This window comes from Agelaius tricolor, unplaced genomic scaffold, assembly GCF_023055355.1.
Source record: "Agelaius tricolor isolate 1412-34295 unplaced genomic scaffold, bAgeTri1.0.p SCAF_6, whole genome shotgun sequence".
In the NCBI taxonomy this organism is placed as follows: Eukaryota; Metazoa; Chordata; class Aves; order Passeriformes; family Icteridae; genus Agelaius; species Agelaius tricolor.
Genome location: NW_027269266.1, coordinates 33,336,983 through 33,361,829, shown reverse-complemented (window position 1 = coordinate 33,361,829; position 24,847 = coordinate 33,336,983). Strand labels below are relative to the sequence as shown.

Sequence of the window (24,847 nt, the reverse complement as noted above, 5' to 3'; positions counted from 1 at the left end):
AAAGGAGTGGGAAGGAGAATGGTGGAGCTGAACCCCTCAAAGTCACTGCCAGCAAAGGCAAGGGATGCAGCAGGGCATTGCATGGAGCAGGAGCCACCCTGGCCAGCGTGGCTGGGCTGGGAAGGGGCCTCATGCTGCCACATGAGCACCAGAGCATCTCCAGGAAAAGAGATGTTCTCCAGGAAAAGCTGCCTGCAGTGCTGTCCCCAGGGCTGATGCTGCTGGTGGTATGTCCTGCAGGACACAGGCAAGGACAAAACACTCCCTGAGCTGTTCTGCAGGTGCAGCTGGGAGCCTGCCTGGCTGGCCTGTGATAACACAAACACAGACGTTCCACAGAGCAGGAATCTGAGTAAATGGCACAATAAATCAGCCAGGAGGAAGAGGAGGTAACATTAACCTACTCGTACAGCAGCATGTTTAGTATATTTAGCAACCTGGCAACTGATCACCCTCTCTTAGCCGGTCTAAAGTGTCACCATTCAATGAGGGAATAAACTGACATCAGCATTAAATTCAAGCCCATGGCAAGGTGTCTTTGACCCTTGTGCCAGGTGTGGAGGAAGCTTTCAGAATTCATCTTGAAGAGCAGTCAGAGCCCTGTCAGGGTCTGGAGCATCCTCTGTAAGGTAAACAGGGGAATGGGTGTTGATGGTTATTCACTATCACCCTCCTGGGAGGAAGCGACACCCAGTGGGATTTCCCAGTGAGCCACCTCAGAGAGCTGACTTACACCGTGGAAATGCAGGCATGTAACACTTACTTTCCTTTGCCCTCCTAACCAGAGCACCCCCAGTTTGGTGGAGCAAGGAGAGAACTGCTTGAGAACCCCATCTGTTCCCTGAATCCTTTGTGGGATCCCAGAAACTTTTTAGTGACTAATTTTGTTTGGAAGAGAAGAGCTACCATTGCTCCCTGCCTTGCTCATTTCAATTAGCCCCATGGAACTGATCATGCATGAGTTGGGAGAGGCTGTGCTGAGCCAGTCAGACATTTGGGGCAGGTTATATTTGGTGCTTCCCATGCCTTCCTCTCAGAGGTTATTTGATGGACAAATGGGGATATAGAGGAGCCTGGCAACCCTGATGCTTCACAGCAATGTAAATTTATTTTACACATTTCCGCTGGCTTTGACATTTTACCTGCCTGGCACTATTACTGCTCTGAGGACAGGATGTGCCAAGAAAGAGAACATTGAGGACTGCTCAGGTTTTGAGTTGTTAGCAGATTTAAAGGGGAGGATGACTGATGGGAGGCGAGGAACAGAACAGTTCAGGCAACTGAACTGTACAGAACTGGCTGGCTGAAATGTGTGTATTATGGGCCAGGATCTACAGGGGGACTGGTTGTGAAATACAGTGAAATGCTGGGTGTAAACTGTGGTGCCCCAGTACGTTGAGATAAACCATCATAAACCACGTGGTGGCTGTAGTGACAAGCAACTGGTTTGTGTCATTTGGGCAGAGGTTGGTTGTCAAACCCAGCAGAGCCCCAAAGCAGAAGCATGGCACCAGTGGGAAAAGCTGGCAATCCTGCTGGTCTTGGTGGGTACAGGGAAGGGCAGAGAGGCTCTCTCTGTGCCAGGACTTTTTGAGCAAGACAATATCTGGTGTGAAAGGCTGCAGGATTACAGCTTCTAAATAAAGCTCTGAGAGCTGTACCTGTTGCTGCCTGGGGTCAGCAAGCTCTGCCTTATGCTGCCTGAGACTGAGCTGCTATGCCAACTTCAAGATGTCAAATGTTTGTCCTCTGCTCCACACTGTCCCATTATTTGATGAGCAATTGTGTCCTGTAGGTTTGTCAGGGAGTAACCCCGTGGCAGGGATGATTAAACTGCCTAGGGAATAAATTAAATAAATAGCTTGACATCAGAGAGTTTGAACTGGGTACTGGCAAAGAAGAAGAAAGCCCTAAGGACATGCAAATAATGTGTTTATTCCTCCTGCATTCAGCAGTCAAGTACCTGTAAGGCCATTTGCAAGGGGACTCCCCTGCTCTCTCTACCAATCCTGCAGCCCTGAGAATGGCAGGGCTGCAGCTGCAGGTACAGAGAGCTAAATCTTCCTGCCAAAGCCCCCAAAAGGCCGTGGGGGGTTTCTGCAGCACGGTGGGGTGATGCTCTTTGTTTGCAACACTCACATCCACATTTCCTGCCAGGATGCTCTGCTTGGTGAGCACATCTTTACGTGAAGGCTGCTGACTTCTTAATTTCTGCTGTTACCACAGCAGATGAATTGCATCGGGGTTTGGGAGTGGAAGGAGTTTCCCCCCACACCCTCAACACCTGTGGCTCAGCTGAGGCTGAGGGACACAGGCCTATCAGCTGTAATTTAACAGTGTGGTTATATATGTCCTATATATATTTAGGGATATTAACAGAACCAGGCCCTGCCTTGGTTCCACCAAACTTTGAAGCCCATAAGAAATTTCTTTAAGGCAAGACTCCCTCCCTACCTCCCTATTTTTTTTTTTTTTGGCCTCTTTCTGTTTTAATAAAAAGGTGATAACAAATAGCTATTTTTGAAAAGTTCCATTGGTGTAGGAATATCCTGGGTTTATGTGTTCTTAGACATCTCCATCAATAGAAAAGAAAGGAGAGCTCCATTTGAGATGGTTGATAGACAAAAAAATGTGATTGTGGACAGATAAATCCTCTCCCTGGATGGATAACAGCTACATACTCACAGGCTGGGAACATTGCTGGATGATACAAGGCTAAGAAAATGTAAATTAATATTTCATTACTTTATCCAAAGCCGAAGAGCTTGGACAGGAGGGGTGTAGTCTGGATATATGAACTCTCCACACAAGACTTACATAAGTAAACAAAGTGCTATATGAAGAAACTTCTGGGCTGGCTGACAAGAAGCATGTCCAAGTGCCTTGAAATAGCCCAGGGTTTCCCCAGATTCTGCCCAGGGGCTGAATTGAGCCCCAGGCAAGAGCAGCCTGTGCAAGGTGACTGATGGAGTGTGAGGTGGGGATAAGGAACAGTGACTATTTATACTCTGAGAGTGCACTGTAGATGGAAGGTGACAGAATACAGACCCTTAAAAGACTCGTGGGGAAGGAAAGGGAATTTAGTAAGCTGGACTGAAGAAAATAAATAATGAAATGTCCTGGCATGGTCCACTGAGTGACTGGGATGTTCAGTACATCCCGACAAGGAGAGGAGCACATGCAAGAAGGTTCCTGTGCCCAGCTGGGACATCTGCTGAGGCAGAGCTGGCAGTGCCTCACACCACGGCCAGGGGCACAGAACCAAGCTGTGAGGCAGGGCAGGCCCCTTGCTCTTGGTGAGGGGTTTTTGGTAAGCAAGCCTCTCCCAGCTGCCCCAGGGCTCGGAGGGGTGCAGGTTTCACAGCCACCCACAGCACCTGCTGCACCCAGCCATGCCCTGCTCGTGGGGCAGAGCTGCTCACTTGGATTGGGAAAGCTGCTGCTCCCTTGGGTGCTACATGGAGCACTGGGTACCTGAGGCCACAGATCCAATGTCACAGCTGGGACAGAGCGAGGTGGGAGAGGGGTGGCACTGCCCAGCTCCTCCCACCTGCACCAAGAGGTTGGGTCCAGCTGCTAAGCAAGACAGCAAGTGGAAAGCCACGACCTATAGGAAACTATGTGAGGCACGGCTGGTCTCTGAAGACTACAGATGAGCTGGCAACACCAACACTGGAAACAGATGCTAAAGTGATTGCAAGATATTTTGGCAGAGATCCATAGCTGGAGCAGGAGCCCTGGTACAAACAAATCGACCAAAATGCATTTTGGAGTCTCAGATCTGTTTGATTTTGGGGAAAACAGGGAGCTGTTCTCTCTTTGGCATTGCTCTAGGGCTTTGCTCAGGCCACACACCAGTGCATCTTGCTGAAAGCAGTGAGGTACAGGCAGAGAAAGCAGCCAAACACTGCTGGTTGGCAGCAGCACCCACTGGGGAAGCGGCATCTTAAGCTCTGGAAGGCTGTGGCACCAATTTCAGCTCCTCCTGCTGCAGGCAGAACTCCTGCATCCAGGGTGACACCTCCCTAGAGTCATGGGTAAACAATCAAAGACCCTTGACCTTGCAAGCCAGGACACCAGCTAAGAAACACAGGCTGCTAAAAGGTGAAGCTTAGGGGAATGCCAAAACAAAACAAAAGCTGGGAAAGCCTTCTTCCCTAATCCCCAAAGTTGGGGGTTGAGCCTGTAGTGCCAGCAGTGCAGCTTCTCTGAGAACCACCCCCTCACAGGGGCAGGGCAGGGAAACTGGAAGCTTTCTACAAATGATTTTTTTTTTTTTGCAACATGCAAGAAACGAGTCTAAAACATGTGTTAGGCACGGGAGGAGTGGAATAGTACCTGTTCATTAAGAAATATCTTGGACAAAGGCATTTAAATGGACAGACAGCTTGGTTGCATCAATGTCTGGAAATGTCTGGTGTACTGCAGCATCTCCTGCAATTCCTCATCTCAGTCCTCATATTTGTGCTTTTTACTCTACCAGTTCTCAAATGATAAAACTTTTCTTTCCATGGCTAAAATTCAGGGAACAACTTTGCATAGATGTGTTAAACTAATGTTTAAAACCTGTACTCCAGGTTTTGCTGTAGTGCTGAACTATGGTCCCATATTTTGCATTTCAATAGCTTTTTATTTCCTAGAGGTCAGCAAAACTGCATGCCCAGCCCCATGCTGCCTGCAGAGGAGGCAGGGTTTCCAGCTGGGCTAAAAGGAAACCAGCCCACTGAAGGCTGCACTCTGCCTCGCTGCATTGGTCATAGCTTTGGTGCTGTGAGCTTGCACTGTCTTTCCCTCTTAAAATCAGAAAACACAAGTTTTATCCATACAGACAAACCCTAAGGAAAAAGAATATTTAAGGATATTTGGGTTATTACAGAATCTAATGTGTCCTCTTTGACATTCCCAGTTTAAGAGCAGCATCTGTGTGTTCCTACAAACCCTACATGCTCAGCACACAAATTTCTTATTTTGAACCATGGATCTAGATTCCTGCAGGGACAGGAATTTAGCAGCCAGCATCACATGCTCTGACCTTTACTAACAAATATGGCAAATTGTCAAAGCTGGGGCTCTTTCTGCAGTTCATCTGGGATCCTGAAACAGCAAGAGATTCACTTTTCTAACCAGCAGAAGATGCAGTGAGGTGACACTTGCCTGGGAGGTATCTTTTTGTGCTTGGGATTCCTACCAGAACGTGTCTGTGCAGGGCTGCTGGTCTGTGTTTGGCTGTTCAGGAGAGCAAGGTGGTTTGCAGAAGGGACTGACAACTCATGCTCAGGCCTTGCTGAAGCAAATACAACTCCTGGCCTTGGAAAGGATGATGCTCTGGGGCCAGCTGCAATCAGAAGTGTTCAGAATCTCCTGAATCCCATGGGAGACAGCAGCTCTGGCAGAACAGTGCTGCTGCAATGGGATATGTGCATTCCATCCCACCCCTGACACAGGGCTGGGTAGGCAAGGGCTCTTCTGCAGCTGAGAAAATGCCTCTGCCACAGCCCAGCTCTCTGCCTGGCTGTTGCCACTAAACAGAGGGACTTGCCCTTGCTAGAGTGACACGTCTGGGTATCACAGATCTGCTGTCAGGTCCATGCTGTCTTCAGCTGGAGAAAGAAAAGGGAGAGGAAAGGGATATGTCCCACCCAGGTTAAGGTGTGCCAGTCCTTACCTGCATCTCAAGATGACCGCACAGGAGTTGCTGAAGTCTTTGAAATCTCTATGGAAGAGATTCAAGTCCAAGGACAAATAACACATGTAATTTGAAAATACAAATTCCTCTCCCCCTGCCCAGCTGGGTTTTGTAACTACAGTCTTCCCATATTTACACTGGCCAAGGACCCACAACCATGTGCCAGACACAGCTTTTATTCTCACAGTCTGAACAGGCTTCATGTGTGTTAACATTCTTCTTACAAAGATACATACAGGCAGTTTCTGTCAACCAGAAACATACTGGTTTCGACTGTTCACACAGTAACCATAACAAATGGAGTCCTGAAGAGCACTTTAGGCCCTATATTGTAATAAAAGAAACAAAATCCATGCAAGGAGAAAAGGAGATTTAAAAACATGCTTATTTAAAATAATTTTATTATAATGAAATAATATAAAAGTCTGTCAAAGTCATAAAAACGCTCCAAAAGAAGAGACAGACGCTGTATGATTTGAGAGATGATGCAGACTGGAAACTTCAGAGTATTTCAGACTGAACTGCTTATGACAGCACACTTTGTGCAAAGCTTATACTGAGGGAGGTGATTTGGGGGGGCACGAACAAGCCCTTAGAATTCAGTAGATTTAAAGTGTGAGGCAATATACCTTCTCTTTGTCTTTAAATGTATTTCAGTATGTATATGTTTTAGTATGCAAAGTAAGGCTTACATTAAGCTTGGCTTGACATTGATAAAAATGTATGCCCAAAACTGGCTTGAAAAAAAAGAAAATAGGAAAGCAAACCATAAAAGCAAGCTGCCTTGGTTTTCAGTTTAATTACTGTATTCTGGAATGCAATTTACTCATATAGTTTCAAGTAGACATAAATCTCAAACTTTCAACATGGCTTTAAATAAAGGAATCAATTTTTGGAGACCCTGAAGGCTGAAATGCAAAAGAAAGATGACATACTTAGTGTTAAGCAGAAATAAGGAAATGAAAACAAGAAAGTTTCATACTTAAAAAATCCAGCTTTAACACATCTAAAATATGTGGGGGAGAAATCTTACACCAAGAAAGGGATATTAAAAATTACAATCTAAGACTGCATTTTGAAGAACTGCATGCCAGCGGGATGGTGCACGTGTGTGTAAGTGAAGCATATGCCTATATCATAACTTCAAAGCAAGTGCTTTAATCCTTGTGTCAACTGTGAGCAGGATCAGCTATGGCCTGGGTTTGCTCAGAGCCAGTAAGTGCACTATGACACCCCTCCTGCACAAGGGAGGTTTTATACTGCTTGGAGCAAGCAGAAGTTTGCAGGGTTTGTTCACCAGGGGGTTACAGAAGGCATCAAGGAGGCATGAATTCAGTTATTTCACACTGCTTTTTTTGGTTTGTTTTGTTATCTGCACTATGCAGGCAAGAGGAGAGAAAAAAGTACTAACTAAAACAATAAAATAAAACATCAAAACAAAAAAACTTTGTGCTTTCATTCCTATGAGGCAGAACACCCCAGTCTGAAATGCCCCAATTTACATTGCCTGCCAAAGACTTAATTTCTGAATATCTGGGTTTATATTTGCATGCCTTATAAAACATCCCACTTTGCTCTGACAGCAACAGCTTTCCTAGCAAAGCAGATGACAATGGATAAAAAAGGAAAGACAGGTGGGGAAAAAGGTCAAGACAGCCAGGTAGGAACAGGCAAATGATCTTCCCTGGTGTCTGAAAGGCAGTTTAAGCTTCCCTAAAGGTTTTCACAAAAGCTGAAGTGACAATGAAAAGAAAGAGTTAGAAGGTACAGCATATGGACATATGTAGCACTTTTTTCTATAATGGCCCACACCCCTTTGGCAAAGCAGGCTGCAAACACCTGGGGCAGGTTTTGGGCATACTTTTTACATGTCCAACCAACTAAGCAACACCTTTCAAACTAGGAAAGATTTCAAAAGCAAACAGCTGTAACTTAAATCCTGATGATGCTTTACAAAAAGCTTTCAAGTGAAGGTACATGGCCCTTAACTTTAAATGCATCTGTTAAAGGGAGACCCACAGCACAACAATGTCAAGATGGGATGTTTCAATGACTCATTATGTTTACACTAAAGCACTTGAGTATGCAGTTCATATTCTACAACTGTAATGTTACAGAACTTCAATATGGAACTGAGTATGGTGACTTTAAATACCAGAGAGGAATCCAGAACACAGCTTGTTTAAAAAAAAAATAAAACAACCACAAAAAGCCCCACAAAATAAATAAAATAAATAAAAGTATCTGATTGCTAAGCAGAACTCAACTGAAATTGAGAGCTCTGCTCTGATGTCAATGACATTATATAACAAAGTTGTGTTCATGATCTCTATTCAAATATGCTGACTGTAATTATTCAGTACTACATAGCACTTCTATCAGATTGCTTTGGGATTTACCATGTCTCAGCAAGGATGCACACTGCACAGACACTGCCTGTCTCACATGCTGTATCAGACTTCTACACTCAGCTATACTAACTTCACAAAAAGCAGCCTTACTCCCCCCTAGGGTAAGGCTGTGATTACTCTTATTTCACCTTGGGTAAGTAAAATCCCTGAGAATATGCAACTGCCAGACACTGAAGGAAACAGCCAAAAGCATTTCTAAAGGAAAGGGATGCGAAACTTCAGACTAGCGCAACTCAAGAAAGCAAAGCAGTTCATGTGAAGTACAGAGAGCCAGGGTGCTGTTATCTGAGAGTCATGTGGATGTCTATCAGTGTGCAGGTCAGCTGTTCATAAATGTCAGCCATTAAAAAAAAACCACAACAAAGAAAACAACCCTAAGTAATCAACAAACCAAACAGATGAAACAGAAAACACCGACCTTCTCTCCAATTCTAAATTTGAAGGCCAAAAATTAGTTGCTTGTTCTCCACAATTATTCCAATGCCATCCTCTCTGCTTGCCAAACTGACACCACAGAAAAAGACAGTGAGTTGTCCATCAGTGCATTTGCTTCCACTTGGTCATGGCCTACTACATCCTGAGAAGTGTAACTTGGAGTCCAGCTCTGCAACATGCTGCATGGGCTTCTTTCTCAGTGGTGGTTTGACTGCAAAGATAGCATTCAGAAGTCTTAGAAGTGCTCAACGCCCTGCAAGAGCAGTGCATGGAGAAGTGCAAGTTTTGAAGGCAAGAAGACCTTGCTCAATTCATTCTCTGCAAGGCCCCTGTTTAACACAAGGACAGAGGGGTCTCCTGGAGCCACAGTCTCCTAAAAACGTTCTCAAGCACCAATTCCAGAGTTCAGAAAAAACAACTTCAAGATGAGAAAGCCTGCTCTGAGGCAGGATGCCATGCTGATTAGAGAATATGCAATGTGGAACACTCTCCTTGCTTGTTGGACGACAGAAGAATGGTAGAACTTAGTAACTGGAGCTAGTGGCCCAATGAAGCTATTCTTTGCCTACAAAATAAAGCCGCCTGACTTTTTGAAACAAATTTTGCATCTGATGCACACCCAACAAACTAGTGGTTCTCCTGCTAGTTAAAAAACAAACTAAAACAAAACAGAAACCCCAAAAATACCACCAAACACTCTGATCTGAATATACTTTCCTACTACTGGAAAAACAGAGAGCAAAAAGGAATTAAATTTTTTTTTGTGATCTGACAGTTAATTTTTAGAGAAGAGGGATCTCTTCCTGATCTTCCCATAATCTAGCTAATATTTTGTGGAAATGTGGTCTCCATTATCTTTCCAGACCATTCAGCTAAAAGCTGTTACAGTGAAGTAACAGAGCAGCTGAAAACCATGAGGAAACTACAGAGGGTGGAAAGTTGGTTGTTCTCCTGCAGGAGTGGTTTCTTTGGATTCATGCTTAGAAGCAGCAGACAACCAAATTCCAAAAGCTCTTAGCTTCATTTTCAGCACTGTGAGTAGTGAAATAATTGAATAGAGCTTTGGTCAAAAGTTTTGACTTTGTACTCACACACATACTTAATTTAAGAAAATCCACAAAACTAAAACCTGATTCCTTTTGATCCCTCTCAAGTTCCTAGGAACTACAGATGGGTAAAACTCAAGAGAAAATGACAGAGCAAGAAGTCACACTATTTAAACAGTCTCCTGGGAATCTGGAGAGGTCCCAGCTGACTGGAAGCTGGCAAGCATTGTCCTGATTTTCAAGAAGGGGAAGAAGAAGGGCCCTGGAAATTACAGGCCTGTCAGCCTCACTTCAGTGCCAGGTAAAATCATGGGAAGGACCATTCTGGGAGGTATTGAAAAACACCTGAAAGACAATGCAGTCACTGGTCACAGCCAGCACAGCTTCATGAGAGGGAAGTCCTGATTGTCAAAACTGATTTCCTTCTACAACAGCCTACTTAGTTACTTAGGAAAGCCAGCTGATGTAATCTTTTTAGACTTCAGCAAAGCTTTCAACACTCTCACAGTAACCTTCTGGACAAGATGACCAGCACACAGCTCAATAACCACGTTACATGATCAGTGAGCAACTGGCTCATGGATTGGGCACAAATGGTTCTAGTGACTCATCAGGCTGATGTGCTGTCCCCAGTAGAGTTCCACATGGCCCATCCTTGGCCCTGTGCTTTTCAACATTTTCATAAATGACTTGGACACAGGACTGGAAGGGATGCTAAGTAAGTTTGCCAACAACACCAAATAGGGAGGAGCTAAACTGAGATTTCCTTGAGGGCCGGGAGGCCCTGCAGACAGACCCTGAAGAATTGGAGAGGGGCAATCACCAAATCATGAAGTTTAGCAAGGGCAAGTGCCAGATTCTGAACCTGGGACAGGACTGTCCTGGTTGTGTGCACAGACAGGAATGAGATGCTGGAGAGCAACACTGCAGAGAGCTCAGGGGGTCCTGATTGATGGCAAGCTGAATCTGATTCAGCAGTGCCCTGGCAGCTGAGGGCCAGTCCTGTCCTGAGGGGCAGACACAGCATCGCCAGCTGGGCAAGGGAGGGAGATTTGCCCCTTGAGTGCTGGGGGCAGTTTTGGGTGCCACAATATTAAAAACTTATTAAGCTGTCAGAGAATGTCCAAAGGAGAGCCACAAGGATGGTGAAGGGTCTGGAGGGGAAGCCTTATGAGGAGGTCACTTGGTTTGATCAGCCTGAAGAAGGGAGACTGAGGGGAGACCTCATTGTGGTCTCCAACATCCTCATGAAGCTGAGGGGAAGCAGAGGAACAGACACTGATCTCTTCACTCTCGTGACCAGGGACAGGATTCAAGGAAATTACATGAAGCTGAGTCAAGGGAGGTTTAGGCTGGATACCAGGTGAAAGCTTTTCACCCAGAGGGGACTGGACACTGGCATAAGCTCCCCAGGTAAAAGGTCACTGAGCCCATCTGAGTTCAAGTAGCTTTTGGACGATGCTGTCAGGCACATGGCGGGATTCTTGGGGTGTCCTGTGCAGGGCCAGGAGTTGGGCCCCTTGGGTGTCTTCCAACACAGCATATTCTATGACTCTATTAATGTCTAATTAGAGTCCTGGTATCTTTCTTTATACAGTAAGTTTGATGTTGGCCTTTTCTTCAAGTATCACATGCTTTTCTTAAAGCTCACAATGCTAGGCTCTTTAGAAAGGATCAAGTATTCAGTGTGCAGAGGCTCCTGGCACAGAGCAATGCAGGGCAGCAGGTCTGCAGTACATTCATTTTACTAACAACACTGGTTTTAGCCTAGCAAAAGCCAGCACTACTTCTGTGAGTATGGCAACACTGCTTTGTGTATTTATGAAAACTTACTAATTCTAAGTACCTCACTAACAGAGTCTTCACCACTCCTGCACCTGAGTTAAACTCAGCTCCTTGTACAAAGCCATCTGAAGCCCAAGGTCAACACAAAGAGACCTGCTTATATCTTGAATTGGAGTCAGCAATTCACACACAGCCTTCTGGTTGGTCATCAACACAACTAGAAATTTTGTTGCTAACCAGCTAAAAGGAGTTCTTCATCATTTTTACTAGCAGCAATGCTAACGAACACATTTTTATCTGTATCAGCAAAATGGGAAAAGGGGGAATCTTTCTTAATTTTTAGTCACTTCTAAATAATTTCAAAATTCGATATTTGTAATTGGTCCCATGTTTAATAGCTCCATCACAAATTTTAGCTTCCCCTATACTTTATTCATTTCATGTCCACTTGCATGAAATTTCTGCCCATAATGACAGTCTAGAAAGGATTTTAATGACATCTGCTTCTCAAACTGCTACCTGTACTCAACTTAAAAGCAAGTATTACAGTTTTGCATGAATTTGATTCAAGAAACCCCTAAAACCCAAAAGATTTATATGGCAGGGAAGCCACAGCCACACTGGGAGCTGGTCAGGGAACACAACATCCTGTTTCAAAGGCTAGACCTTGGGGCCACTCAGACCACCAGCCACACAGACCTGTGGTGAAGATCTCTGTAATATTTGGATTAAAAGGTTTAATTAATTTAATAAACATTTATGTCATGCAAATATATTATTTGCATTAAAGAGCTTTGACCCAAATTGAGGGACAAACTCACCACATTATAAGCTGGTGTTTAGCCGTCCTTCTCTTCCACTGCCAGGGTAACAATAACTCTCACTATCCTCCTACACCATGGCAGGGAGTGGGCACAGGGAATGGGAGAGTCAGAGGCAGCAGCACCTGCCTGGGTGCCAACTGGTGACACAACAGCTCTGCTGCATGAGCAGGTCTCTCCTTAGGTACAGCAGCAAAGGCCAAATTCTGCTCTGCTACTTTTATGAGGTGAAGAGAAGAGGAGGTGCACAGGCAGAAGAGAAACAGTCAAAAACATTCACCACGGACATAGTTATGATCCAAAGAGAGACAGTACCTCTGCATTTAAATGCAAAACAAGCATAATGAAAAGATAAAAATCACACATACCCTTCCCCCAAAACACTCAACACCTTTCCCTCCTGAAAAGATGCAATGAACAGAAATGATGTCCCAAAACCAAAATGGAAAGAATCTTTGTTAACAGACACAGTCCCTGAATTTTTAAGATGTGGTCTTGCTGTATTTATACCACCTCATCTGACTCCAAACCATGTACTTCATAGAGAGTGTCCAAGATATTTAGCTGCTTTTCCATGGCTGGTAAGTAAATGTTGAGGTCCCTCTGCATTCCTTTGTAAAATGTTTCTTCCTGAGGATCGCACTCATCTACAGACAGAGCTGCCACAAAATCTTCATATGTTGGAGCTGCCCTTAAAGCTAACTGGGAGAGGAAACAAAGCTTTTAGATTTGCAACATAGAGTGGGAAAAGAAATACAATTAAAGCCTTGAAAAACTTCTAAGACTTCCCTCTTTGCATTTAGACTGCATAGCTTCAATTTAATCACATGTACATGCATATGTTGAGAATTTTAACTAGAAGGGAGGTTAATTTTATAAATTATTTTTTATTATTATTTTTGCACAAATCCCCAGTTAAAGATATCTTCAGAGATGGTAGACTTTTAGAAAGTGTCTGTGTATCATATTTTGTATAAATAAATTGAGCACATCAAAAATCAATTAAATACAAACCCCAAATAAAGTATAGTTTGTTAGGGGAGCTCCCAACCCAGTGTTACACACCATCACCAAATTCTCAACATGCTCTTTAGAAAGCTCTCTCCAACAATTCTGCTCCTCTCAAAGTCATGATTGCCTGGATGAGGTTTTCCTTTCTCCTTTCGTAATTTCAATGATAATTTTCCAATGACAGACACAAGGGGGAGCTGCCATACTGGACGAAAAATTTTCTCTATCCAACTCCCCACACACACTGTGCTAACCCTGTCTGAATGATCTTCATATTCAAAGAGAGTCCAATCGTCAAAAAAGCAACCTCAAAACCTCTTTTCTTCATTTAATAGCCCTGCAAAACTGTGCTCAAAAGCATGTTTCATCTCTAGAAATCAGGCTCCATCCTGAAAGTCCAGTACTACATATAGTGAAAGCCACAATCCTCAGTTTGAAAATAAGGTCTGACAAAGGAATTTATTAATTTTACTACTTAGAATTTTAACACAGTTTATTAATGACACACAATATAAGATCACATGGACAAGGCCCCCAGCTCTATCAGCAGCCAAGATAAACACTTACCGCAAAGACCCCGCGGACAACCCAACCATGGTGCTGCCGTAATGTCTTTCCATAAGCATTGTCTTAAAGGAAAAAAAAATTAAAGTCAAGAAATAGATGTATGGCAGTTTTAAGTTTGCAACACAAAGAGAACACAGAGCTTAGAGATGACTATTCAAGGGTATATTCTTGCTATTCAACGTAATAATGGCTGTTTCTGAGTAGACTGAAAGGAGATGACAGATTTGGGATTTCTGCACTGGGGTCTCAGCTCCCCTGTCAAATCTCCTTCAACTCATCCACAGCAAGTAAGTGTTCCGACAGACAGGAAGGCTAATGCAAAGTCTAAGAAAATACTGTATGGAGTGAAATTCCAACAGTAAACCAAAGCTGCAGTGGTGGTACAGATATAGAAGAGCTTTTCAGGGGAAGAAAGGGAATGAAAAAGTAGAAAAAAACCAGGAGCATGACTCTGCTGCAGACACAGAGCAATTCAAGGAGCAGCTCAGTGCTGAAGGCTTCAGACTCAGAAGGTCAAATAAGTGCCTAATCACTTTCCATGGTGTTTAACACCCATATCTGGGAGCAATGTATTTACAGCCTCACTTCCAAGAGCTGCTACATACTTCAGTGTAGTAGGTCTTTTTACTAATCCTATAAGGCAACTCTTCTTTAACTGCTGTGTTAAAGAAGATAACATAAAAAGCTTTAGAAAAGTTGTTTTGAAGTTGGTTTAAAGGATTATTACAACATTATACTGCATGCATATAGAGAGGGTCTTGCCCAGGAGCAACCAAGTCAAGTCTAAGAGGAGTTTGTATTTTGTTTTGTATTTACTGTGGCCAGTAGCTTGACAAAGAAAGTGTCAGAAATTGTGTACTTGGAAAAAATTCTTCTTCTTTATTAAAACCTCCCTTCTAATTCATGCAGGCAATTCACAGCCAAATTGGCAAAGAGGTGATTTCAAAGAATGATGGCCAATCATACAAGGAATTAGAAAACTAACAAAACAGCAATTATACATTTGGGAGAGCTCCCACTGCAAACCAGTAGAGAAATTTGAATGAGTCAAAGCACTTGACTGTCTCCTCTGCCAAAGTATGCCAATTAAAGGAATCTTTATTTGCTAATGAATTGACATTTACCAGTTATCTAGTAACCCATCTCAAAGCAGCCATTTAAAAAAACTGCAGTTTTCAAAAATGTTATGTCTTAGAGATCACTTTCCTCATCAGCCACTGAAGAAAAGAAGACACAGGTTCTAAACAAGAAGGAAAGTAGCCAAGTGTGTGAATTTAGAAGCAGATGAAGAACAAAGCAATTGGTACTTACTCAGAGCTGTTTGGATATTCTTCTCCCCATTCTTCACTTCTGTCAAAAACCCTTTCAAGAACTTTAAACCTCTGCCAGGATAAACCCATGAAATAAAAAGAAACCATGTTTATAAGAAAGTAATCCAAAGTATAACAAAGCCCCCAACGTTGCAATACAACTCAAAAGTGCAATAAAATTCAGTATTAAGGAGCCAATTTCAATCTGAACAAAATTGCAGCCACCTCCTCCAGCCTCTCTCCCAGTCCAAGGGAAAAACACTTTGCTAAACATTTCTGCTGCAGCTTGAAATCATCTGCTTGATGCCCTAGCCAAGCAGGATCAGTCAGTCATTCACTGTAACTTCACTTTTACAGGAAAAAAAGTTTCCCTGCAATGTTTTTCTCAGGCCTTTTGGCAAAGTTGCAGTGATACAATCACAGAAAGCACATTAATCTTGAAGCTGGCCAGTTTGGATTGATGGAGCCTGTGGGAAGTAACCAGCCTGCCCCATGTACATAAGATTGCACTGGTGAAAGGCCCCTGACTGCACCAGCAGTCCCCAGTGAAGGCAGCTACAAGGTCATTACCTTTTCAGCCACAGGAGAGCCTCTGTAGCAGAGTTTCTAACTTGTGCTACACCTGCGTTCACTTCATGGAGCACAATCTTCTGAAGGGTATCAAACTCTTCTTTGTTGGTTATAAATTTCTGGTTTATTTTCTGGAAAGAATATAATGGGCAAAGTTTTAGGTTTTTTAAGGCCCAACAGGGGCCTATAAACACCACCCGTTTACCAGGATTCTTCCCTGCTAAGAGATACTACAGATTCCCAAGGATGTCACACTCCTCCATGGCAGGGCATGGCTGCTCTGACACCCTGGGCATGTCACCCCAGACACATCTGGCTAACACAACCAAAATAAAGCATCTCAGTCAAAAATTTACATGGGACCTACCATTTCCGTCCAACAAACTGCTTGAAGTTCCCATGACATCCTCCCCACTGGAGGAAAGGAGTTAATTCAAACTGCTCTTCAAGCAAAGTCTCATTTGTCCAGAGCTTCAACTACAAGCAAAATTTACCTTCTGACCACTGCAAACTCTCAATATTATACTTAGCAGTGCTCAGCATGCCTATGTTTCAGTTAATTCTCAAGTTTCTATACACAATTCCTCACGCAAACAAAAGAGATAATATATAAAGGGGCATACAATCAGATTTTTCTTCTACATTAAAGGAGTAGCTGCCTATCACTTGACAATAAATATTCTATGTTTTAGGTTTTGAAATAGCACTCTTTTCTCTTGCTATTTTCAGTCTTCCGGTGGCTACCTTCGACAAGATAAGCAACCAAACAAATCTGATTGTATACAACATTCCTTAGCATACACTCAGAAGATACATTTTGCTTTTACTTCTCTTTTCTTGAAAGAAAATGCTACAAAAAATCTTGCTATGAACACATTTTGGCTCATAACCAGTATTTCAAAGGTTCTTCAAGGTTCTTCAGAAGGTACTTGAAGCTGGAAGAACTTCCAGAACAAGAACCAAGCCTGCATGGGTTGCCCTAGTCTGCTGAGAAATTGCTTCTTAAACTGCTTCTCAATCCTACTTGATTGAGCAAAGGGGTTTTCCCCCCATCCCCTCCGTTTGTTTTACAGGTTAAAGTCAACATTGCTAACACCACATCATGACTTATAACCTATACAGCTCAGGATCAAAGTCACATTCATTAGGTGTAACAGATGTTTTACTTGGCAGTCAATCAAGTATTTTATAAGTTTGCACACAAGTGGATTTATTAAACACAGCATGTACTGTCAGAACAGAATTAGGGGCATTTCAGTTTTTTAAGCTGACAGATGGTAACATTATCAAATATTAAATAACCTTCCAGTACTGACTCCTACCACAAAGATTCTTGAGCATTCGGGTCTAAAGTAGATATTTTGTTTAAAAAATGAAAACCAGTGCTAGAAATAAGTTACCTTGATGTTGCCTACAAAATCCATTTTAACTGGAGCAAAAACAGTTGGTCCCAGCTTGTCTAGGGAAAAAAAAAAAGAGCCATATTTTAAAATTGTCTCTTTTTCCAGTTCTCATGTTTTAGTAAAAATGAATTTCATTTACTCACTTAACAAATGGCAGGAAAATACTAAATGAATGACAAACTGATCTTTTTCTCTGGTATAGAACTAATCCATCCCAGTTGCTACATGTGTTAAAATTCTGTGACCTGCAGTTCAAAAGTCTTCAAAAAGCTGCATGCTCACAGAGCCACCACATGCACTAGATGGCAGGGGTCAAGCTGGTGGGGGGCTGTGCTAGGTGAAGATCAAAATCTTTGGAAAAATCAAATAGAGAGTACAGCTGATGGTGTGCTGTCAGTGGTACTAGACTGTAAGGCATCTATGCTGCTTTTTTGAGGGGGAGAAATTGTTGTTCCATACAGACATCTAGATTGCCAAACAGCTTATATGTGGGTCCCATCTCAGTGAGAGTGGATCCTCTTTAAAGCAGAGGAGTAAGAAACATGTTCTGGTACCAGTTAAACTGATACTGCTTATACTGGTTCTATTAAATCACTTTAGTGAAGAAACAAATTTTCCAACCCAACTGCTCCACCTGTGCTTGCTGCTAGCAGCAGCCAGAAGGAGTCAGAAGAAAAGAAGCTGCTTACCCAGAACAGGCACAATTGCATAACATGACTCCAGGAATTCCTCTGTTGGTATGCCCTCTTCCTCCCGAAGCTCAATATCACTGAACCTGGTGGCCAGGACAAGCAGAAAATATTGTCACTTAAACTATTCTTTTTATGTAACTTCCAAAAGCAAAATTAGATTTCCTGACTTATTTGCATAGAGGGAAAACTTAGAGACATGAAACCACCAACATGGCTTTTGTTTTACTGTGTTAAAGTAATTGGCTGCAGAGAACACACATTGGGTGGTGTGCAAGCAAGGCCTGCAATTACAAACTAGGAAAAACCTCCCACTTAACTCTGTACAGCTAATTTTACAAAAGATATCTTCTTCCAATTACTGTGCTGTAGGCAGTCCTGTCAAATAATCTCAGTAAATACAGCTTTACAGACAGAAAAAGTCTTAAAAATAAGTCAATTTAAGGCTTAACATTAAGTTGCAATAATCCTTTCAATTGAAATCTGTACTACCTATTGCTCATGACACTGAAGAAGGTAGGAGAATCATTTTCATTTCTTTCCTCCTCACACAGAGTCAATCCACTTAAAGAATTTGTTTCTGACTGCAGCATCTTGTGGGCACCACAGCCTTCTACAGCTTGCAGCTTGTCCTCTCCATCATCTTCAATGCCTAACATTTACAGGAAACAAAAGAAAAACAAAAAAAAAACCCAGTTACATACATATATTGTTATTCCTTTTCATCAACATGCCTTTGTATTTGAAGGAAGGCACTTGGATATCTGGATAATGCAAGTTTAAAAGCATCCCTGCCAGCACCATTGCAGGTTTGGTAGGTGCTCAGAGCACATTTCAATCAGTCACCCCCCATTTCTTTTAATCAGACAGACCAAGCACCAGGCTGCAGTACAGGTGAGCCCACACAACCTCAGCAAGGACAGTCTTGTGAGAAAGAAGAGCACTGAAGAAGCAATTTGGTGCAGCAGGGAGCTGACTCATCTCCTTGAAAGGAAGATTACTTCTCACATGGTTGTAACTTTCCCAGTATTGCTGAAGTGCCACAATGCCTTTTCAAAAGCAAAAGAATAATAGCAATATGTTTACTCCTTCTGATAGGTAAGCAAACTGGTTGCTTAAATGGACACCTATATGTTACCAAAGGTGGCTATGTTCTCTCTGATTTCTATAAATATCTTTAAAGTTTTCCAGAAAAAGATCCAGGTACATCTTCCCTACTGTGGTCTGTTTTATTTCTTCTTTGGGGCCAAGTACATCTGTTTCACATACAGCACAAGGAAGAGAAAATCTTTCATATACATCCCATACATGGTAAGACCTTCTGACCTCATGGAAGACTTCAGAGAACAAGTAAAGAAGGAAAAGTTATTCACAGCATCTGCATCATACAAGTCATAGCTACAGCACATCTTGCTGCCAGACTGTCAAACTAGCATCCAGAATTTCCCAGGGAACCTGTCTTTCCAGGAAAGGAATACTCTCAAGTGTCAGTGAGGATTAGAGAGAGATTTGAAGCAGAACTGAGCTTCTGGCTGAAGGGATCAAGCTGCAAGGAACTCTTTTCCTCCAGGTGACAACTGAAGGCAGGCTTACAGCAGTACCAATTAGTTGCAGAACCACTGAACAAACCTGGTGCTGGGAGAAAAGGAAACCCCTCATACCCAGACCAGCCATTCTCCAGCCTCAGACATCAGTGACATTCCCAAGCAAAGTGTTTCTGCCAAGGAATGACAGAGGTTTTGAGTGATGCCACTGATCTGTCCTTCACCAAGCCACATAGGCTGAGGAGTAGAGAAACAGCCCAGGTCTGCAGTGACACTGCAGGAGTGCTATGGAAAAACCCTGGGTCCCCTGAAATTTCAAACTCAAACACTGTAAGCCCTAAATGACAGAGAAATTTGCTATGGGACTAAAGTGCTCAAGCACTTTTAAAGACTGACTGCTCTTAAAAAAGGGGAGAGGGAAGAAAAAGTATCTGAGACAGGGCAGAGTTCTTGGGGTCAGAGGGAACACCCAGGTACAGCCATCAGCAAGACAAAGCCCACGGGCTGGCTGGGTCAGCCCACCCTCTATGGATGGCCCTGCACTGCTAACTCCTCCCCATACTGACAGCAAAACTCTGCAGCTCAAATATCTGTACCCAATCGGGGGTAGCCTCTTCTCTTTTGTGCACAGGAACCACAGTAGCTAAATGACACCAAAAACTTGAATTAGTGTGATGTCCTTGCTTTAGTGCTGTTTTATATTGATATTATGCTAGATGGTGTCATGTGTGTGTTATCCTGCAGGGACTTACCACATTATGTAGTACCAACCCCAAAAATGGGAAAAACTCCAAAGAGAACCCATAAAGGCAAAATGACTATCATCATTAACTTGGACTTAAAAACTTCTGCTGACTCTCTGACTGCATATTTATGTTTTGGAATAACAGCCAGGCAGAGAAAGCCACTGCTCAAGAACAGTACAGTCCATTCAAGAGGAGAAAATGATGTTACATGAATAGTTATCCAAATTAAGTTCAGCAGCCCTTAACAATATAAGCACATTGGAGGAAATTTTATACTGAATTACTTCAACAGTATTTCACTGAAGTCACACACAAATCTAACTTTCACATTATTGCTAAGATAAAGGAAGAAATAAGATGCTTTCTAGGACACTCTTAGGTGCAGAAAAAGGGTTAATTTTCTGTAAACGTTTGTCAGAGCAATCAAGAGTGACTAAAAGCTCAAGCCCTCAGACACACACACAAAGCTTCCACAGCCCCCTCTGACACTGCAGCTATACATACCAGCAGGGAATGATGTGTCTGCCCAAAGTGCACAGAGAGCCCAAGCCCTGCCAGCCTTCAATCTGCACCTGGAGAGCCTCAACTTGTCCAAAACCAAATTTTTGATCTCCTTCTCCATTCAGTCCCAAGTTAGTCATCAGCAAAGGCAGCAGAAGCTATGCTGAGAAAACTTACAAGAGGCAGTATCGACTAAAAGACTGATATTCCCTCTCCTGGGAGTCAGGGATCAGCAGTCTCACAAGGAGCCTACAACCTTCCTTAATTTACACCTATGGAATAATCATTTTGGACAAAAGACTGTGCATATACTTACCTGCCAAATCCTTTCCTACGTGATCTTCAACATAAACATTACCAGCCCCCTCATTTGTTTCCAAGTTTAAACATTCCATACTTTTAATAACTGCATGCTCTTGATGGTTAACTTCTGCTTTTACACAGCCATTTTCACAGGGGTTCAATTCCACCTGCCTGAAGAAAGGGAAAGAATAATATTTAGTGCATAAAGCATTGCTTGGTAAGCTTCTTCCTGTGAACACACAAATAACAAGAGAAAAACAGTTGACAGAAGTTACAGGCTGTCACAGGCTGCTCTGAGCAAAGAATTTGTCTAAAATAATAACAAGAATGAGGCAGCTTTTTGCAGCAAAGAGGACTAAAGACTCAACCTCAGCTTGCAGAGTTCAAGTACATTTACAATGATCTTTATTAAAAAGGTACATAATAATACGATTACAGAAAAGAAAATTGCAGGCAGATATTGTAACTTCTAGAATATCCCCTCATTAGTACTTTAAAATATACATCCTTGTCACCTACTCCAGGAATCAGTCTGCTCACCATCAATGATTTTTATGAGCTTACGGAGTGGAACCAAAAATGCAGGAGGGAGCACTGAAGTGGGAGAGAGTTGGCTGGTGACTGAGCAGTAAGACACCAAGTGGACTGCAGAGAAAAATGAAAGGGAAAGGGTTGATACAGAAGAGACATGAAGTGGGATGAGCCAGATCCCTTTTGTTTCACCTCCTTCCAAGTAGGCAGCTCAGAGCAACACAATTCTGCCTGCACCCAGTAAGAGCAGAGTAGCAATAAGGAAAGGACACTACCAAACACAGATTAGAAAGAGACTGACAGTAAAGAATTCTGTTATACCTTTCTGTTGAGGTGTGACTGGACAATACAGAGTGCTTTACCTGAAAGATATGGAGGGGGGATAACATTGTTTAAAGCAAGAAGACTGTATCATGCTTCTCAAACTTCAAATTTTAATTAAACACAGGTTGGAGTCAGCAAAAAAACCCTCCCTAATTCTCTGACCTGGAGGCAGCACACAGACAAATGTGAAAATGGTGCTACATTATTACACTATTACAATACTGTAAAGAAAAAAAGAAAAAGGAAAAGAAAGAAAATCAGATTATTTCTTTCAGAAGGTAGTTAGCAAGTGTCAAGTGAGACAGCACACAGCATATGGAAGAAACAGTGCAGTGAGCTTCCTTTGTAACGTTTTCTTTACTTAATCAAAAAGTGTTGAAAAAAATAGAAGAAACATGAAGCTAGGTATCAGGTATGGTGAAGCAATCCCATTTCTCAGAAGCAGTCATGAATCTACGTTCCTGCATAGATCTTAACTTCCTGTTTGCCAGAGATGCTCCAGTTTTCCATACATAGCTATGGATCCAGGAATCAACAAAGTGCCCTTCTCATTAGAAAGCTAAACTCATCAGCTCCCACTGACATATTAGCACACATCCAATACTGCTGTAGCTTAACAGAGTAATAATAATTGCTGTGAGCTCCCACATGGACAAACCTGTTGTAGAGCCAAGTTATTTTGAAACACCACTGTATGACTTTCTGTGAAACACCACTGTGTAACTTTCAGGCCCTGAAAGTTAATGTTTAATAATTTTCACTTGTCATTAAAGGTTAAGAGATTAGTCACTGCTTATTAAAAGATGTCCCTATCTCACTGGCAAACCACAAGAAATAGCAGAGTATGTCCAGTGTAGGACCAGTAGCTATGATATGGGTAAAAAGGCATTCCCTACTTCTACAAATGCTACTTTTGACAAAAGGACCCATTAGCATCCTTGCTGGGGCTGAGAGAAGATACTGGTCATTACCTTGCTCGTTCTGAGAACTGCTAAATTTGGGGATCCAGGTGGGGTCTGATGCAATAACTCAGAAGTGAAGGCAGTATTTGCAATCTGCATACATTCTTCAAGAGTCTTCAGGAAAGTGTCACAGGTTGATTTCAACAGAGCTCCCATATCAATCTCACTCTGTAGGAAGAAATCAATTGGAAGAAATAGACTCACCACCAGATGATCAATTTGCAGCAACTAGTGTCTGCAAAGCCCACAGCTGCTACAGTTGTGATTTCTGGTTAACATGAATTAAAATTCAGTGTGTCAGCTGCCCAGAGGACTGGCATCACATATTACTGTGGCTATGTCCCCTTGCAGTATTACCACTCTTTCAGCCTCTCAGTACAAGCAGCTTAATATGCTTGTGTTTTGAAATCAATGCCTCTTAGTTATCTTTTTGGTGTTAGAAGTGCATTAAATACTAAGCCTGAACATATTCAACAACAGTATTCCAGGAAACACCACTGACAGGAGATATGAAAAGTAAACAAATTAAATATATGTAGAATGATCTGCAGATGACCATTTCAAAAACCCCATCAGCAAAAACTTATTGGAAGTGACAAAACTGCAGAATGTGGTATCGCATTGCCTCTTCATCTCTGCAAAGTGAGTTATTGTTGCTGAAATGCTTTTAGCAATAAATCTTTGCAGTTAAATGCCAGTAAGATCAGGGAAATAGAGTCTTCCCCAAAATGCATGAAATATGAGCAGGATAAACACCACACTACAGGTCAACACCTGTGAGCTGCAAGTTCTAATAGTGCCTTTTAGTCATTTGTACACCACATCATGCTTCTGCACTGTCTTTCAATTCACCTTACACAGTTAATCAGGTACCTTTACAGAGATGGTTTGGACATCAAACCAAAGGTTTGATCAACCTTCAGGTGTTTTCCCTGCTTGTTCTGCATCTGAGGACCCATCTCTCCAGTAGGAAGCATCCTGGAACTCCACACCAGCTTCTCTAGCAAGGGAAGTGCTTTCTTTTTCACATATTTCTCTCTCAAAGCAAGGGGCAGATCACTGTCTTTAAGAGACCCCTCTTAAATGAGGCTTCTTTGGTCAAAAAGATTTGCAAGGTTTGAAACTTTAACTTACGTGAGGCAAACCAAGCAGTTCTTTATATCACTTTTGCTCTTTTTGTGGTCTGCAGTATCTCTTGACCTTTTAAGGGCTTTGGATGTGTTTTGCTGAGCAGGATATTAAGGACTCAGACAGAAAAATGTGTGTTTTGTGCAAATTATCTTTTTATAAAGGATCTTTTGCTTTTTTTTGATCCACTGTAAACACATGATCACCTACAGAGCTGTACTGTCCAGATCACAGATATCAGATCTCATCTCACTACTTGCTAGCCCAACAGGGGCTAAGTCATTTGCAACAATATAGTAATACTCCATTTAAACAAGAACTGCTGTGTAAGCACTTTATTTCCCCCAGGTTCTCTGCAGAAGGAGGTTGCAACATTAAGTAACCCTGAGTGAATACTACATTGGGTATCCAGAAAAGCTCACATGCCCAAGACATTACACATGTGGTCTATAACAAAAATAGAACTGTACCTCTGGTTCTGACACACCAGAAATGCTGGCTTCCTTTGTTTTATGCACTTGCTGAACAAGGAGGTTACAGTACAGTCTAAGTTCAGACATTTTGGTCTTCAAGGCTTCTGTGTTTTCAGTGAACTCTGAAAGTTAAACAAAAGAAAAGTTAAATTTTCTGTATCCAGTGCAAGGCAAGTACACAACACTTGGTCTTAGCAGGCCTTTTAAATAGGAGAAAAGCCCTACATGTAATATTCTTTGTTTTCACAAAGTAGTTTAAGCTGTAGCGATAGCATTGTTTAGATAGGGTTGTAGGTAGGAAACACTGGACATAAAAGAGGCATTGTATCCAACAGAAAGGGATTAATTTAGTACAGATATCCTTGAATCATGAGATGGATGAGATTGGAAGACACCTTTGGAGACCAGTTAGTCCTACTCCCCTGTTCAAGGAGAGTCAGAGCAAATTACTCAGGTCTAGTCAGGTTTTGAACAGTGCTAAGGATGGAGACTACACAACCTCTTCTGTGCAGCCTTTCAGTGCTCCCTCATCTTCACAACATAAACATTTTTGCTTATGTTTCAATTGAGTATTTGTATAAAAATTCATGCATATCTTTTC

The 24,847-nt window shown here is 42.4% G+C and overlaps 1 protein-coding gene across 1 annotated transcript in view; it reads right to left on the bottom strand.

Moving 5' to 3' along the window:
* Window positions 1-5,846: 5,846 nt before the first annotated feature.
* Window positions 5,847-24,847, bottom strand: part of PLEKHA8 (pleckstrin homology domain containing A8) — a 31,227-nt gene continuing 12,226 nt past the window's right edge. Inside the window, exons 4-14 of the mRNA XM_071429271.1 lie at window positions 24,244-24,368; window positions 22,655-22,813; window positions 21,681-21,721; window positions 20,842-20,999; window positions 18,227-18,386; window positions 17,735-17,820; window positions 17,043-17,101; window positions 15,643-15,773; window positions 15,074-15,144; window positions 13,763-13,824; window positions 5,847-12,886 (exon numbers count right to left, since the gene is read on the bottom strand). Of these exons, the coding sequence (XP_071285372.1) occupies window positions 12,689-12,886; window positions 13,763-13,824; window positions 15,074-15,144; window positions 15,643-15,773; window positions 17,043-17,101; window positions 17,735-17,820; window positions 18,227-18,386; window positions 20,842-20,999; window positions 21,681-21,721; window positions 22,655-22,813; window positions 24,244-24,368 (1,250 nt within the window). The 3' untranslated portion in view covers window positions 5,847-12,688. The remainder of the gene's footprint in view (window positions 12,887-13,762; window positions 13,825-15,073; window positions 15,145-15,642; window positions 15,774-17,042; window positions 17,102-17,734; window positions 17,821-18,226; window positions 18,387-20,841; window positions 21,000-21,680; window positions 21,722-22,654; window positions 22,814-24,243; window positions 24,369-24,847) is intronic.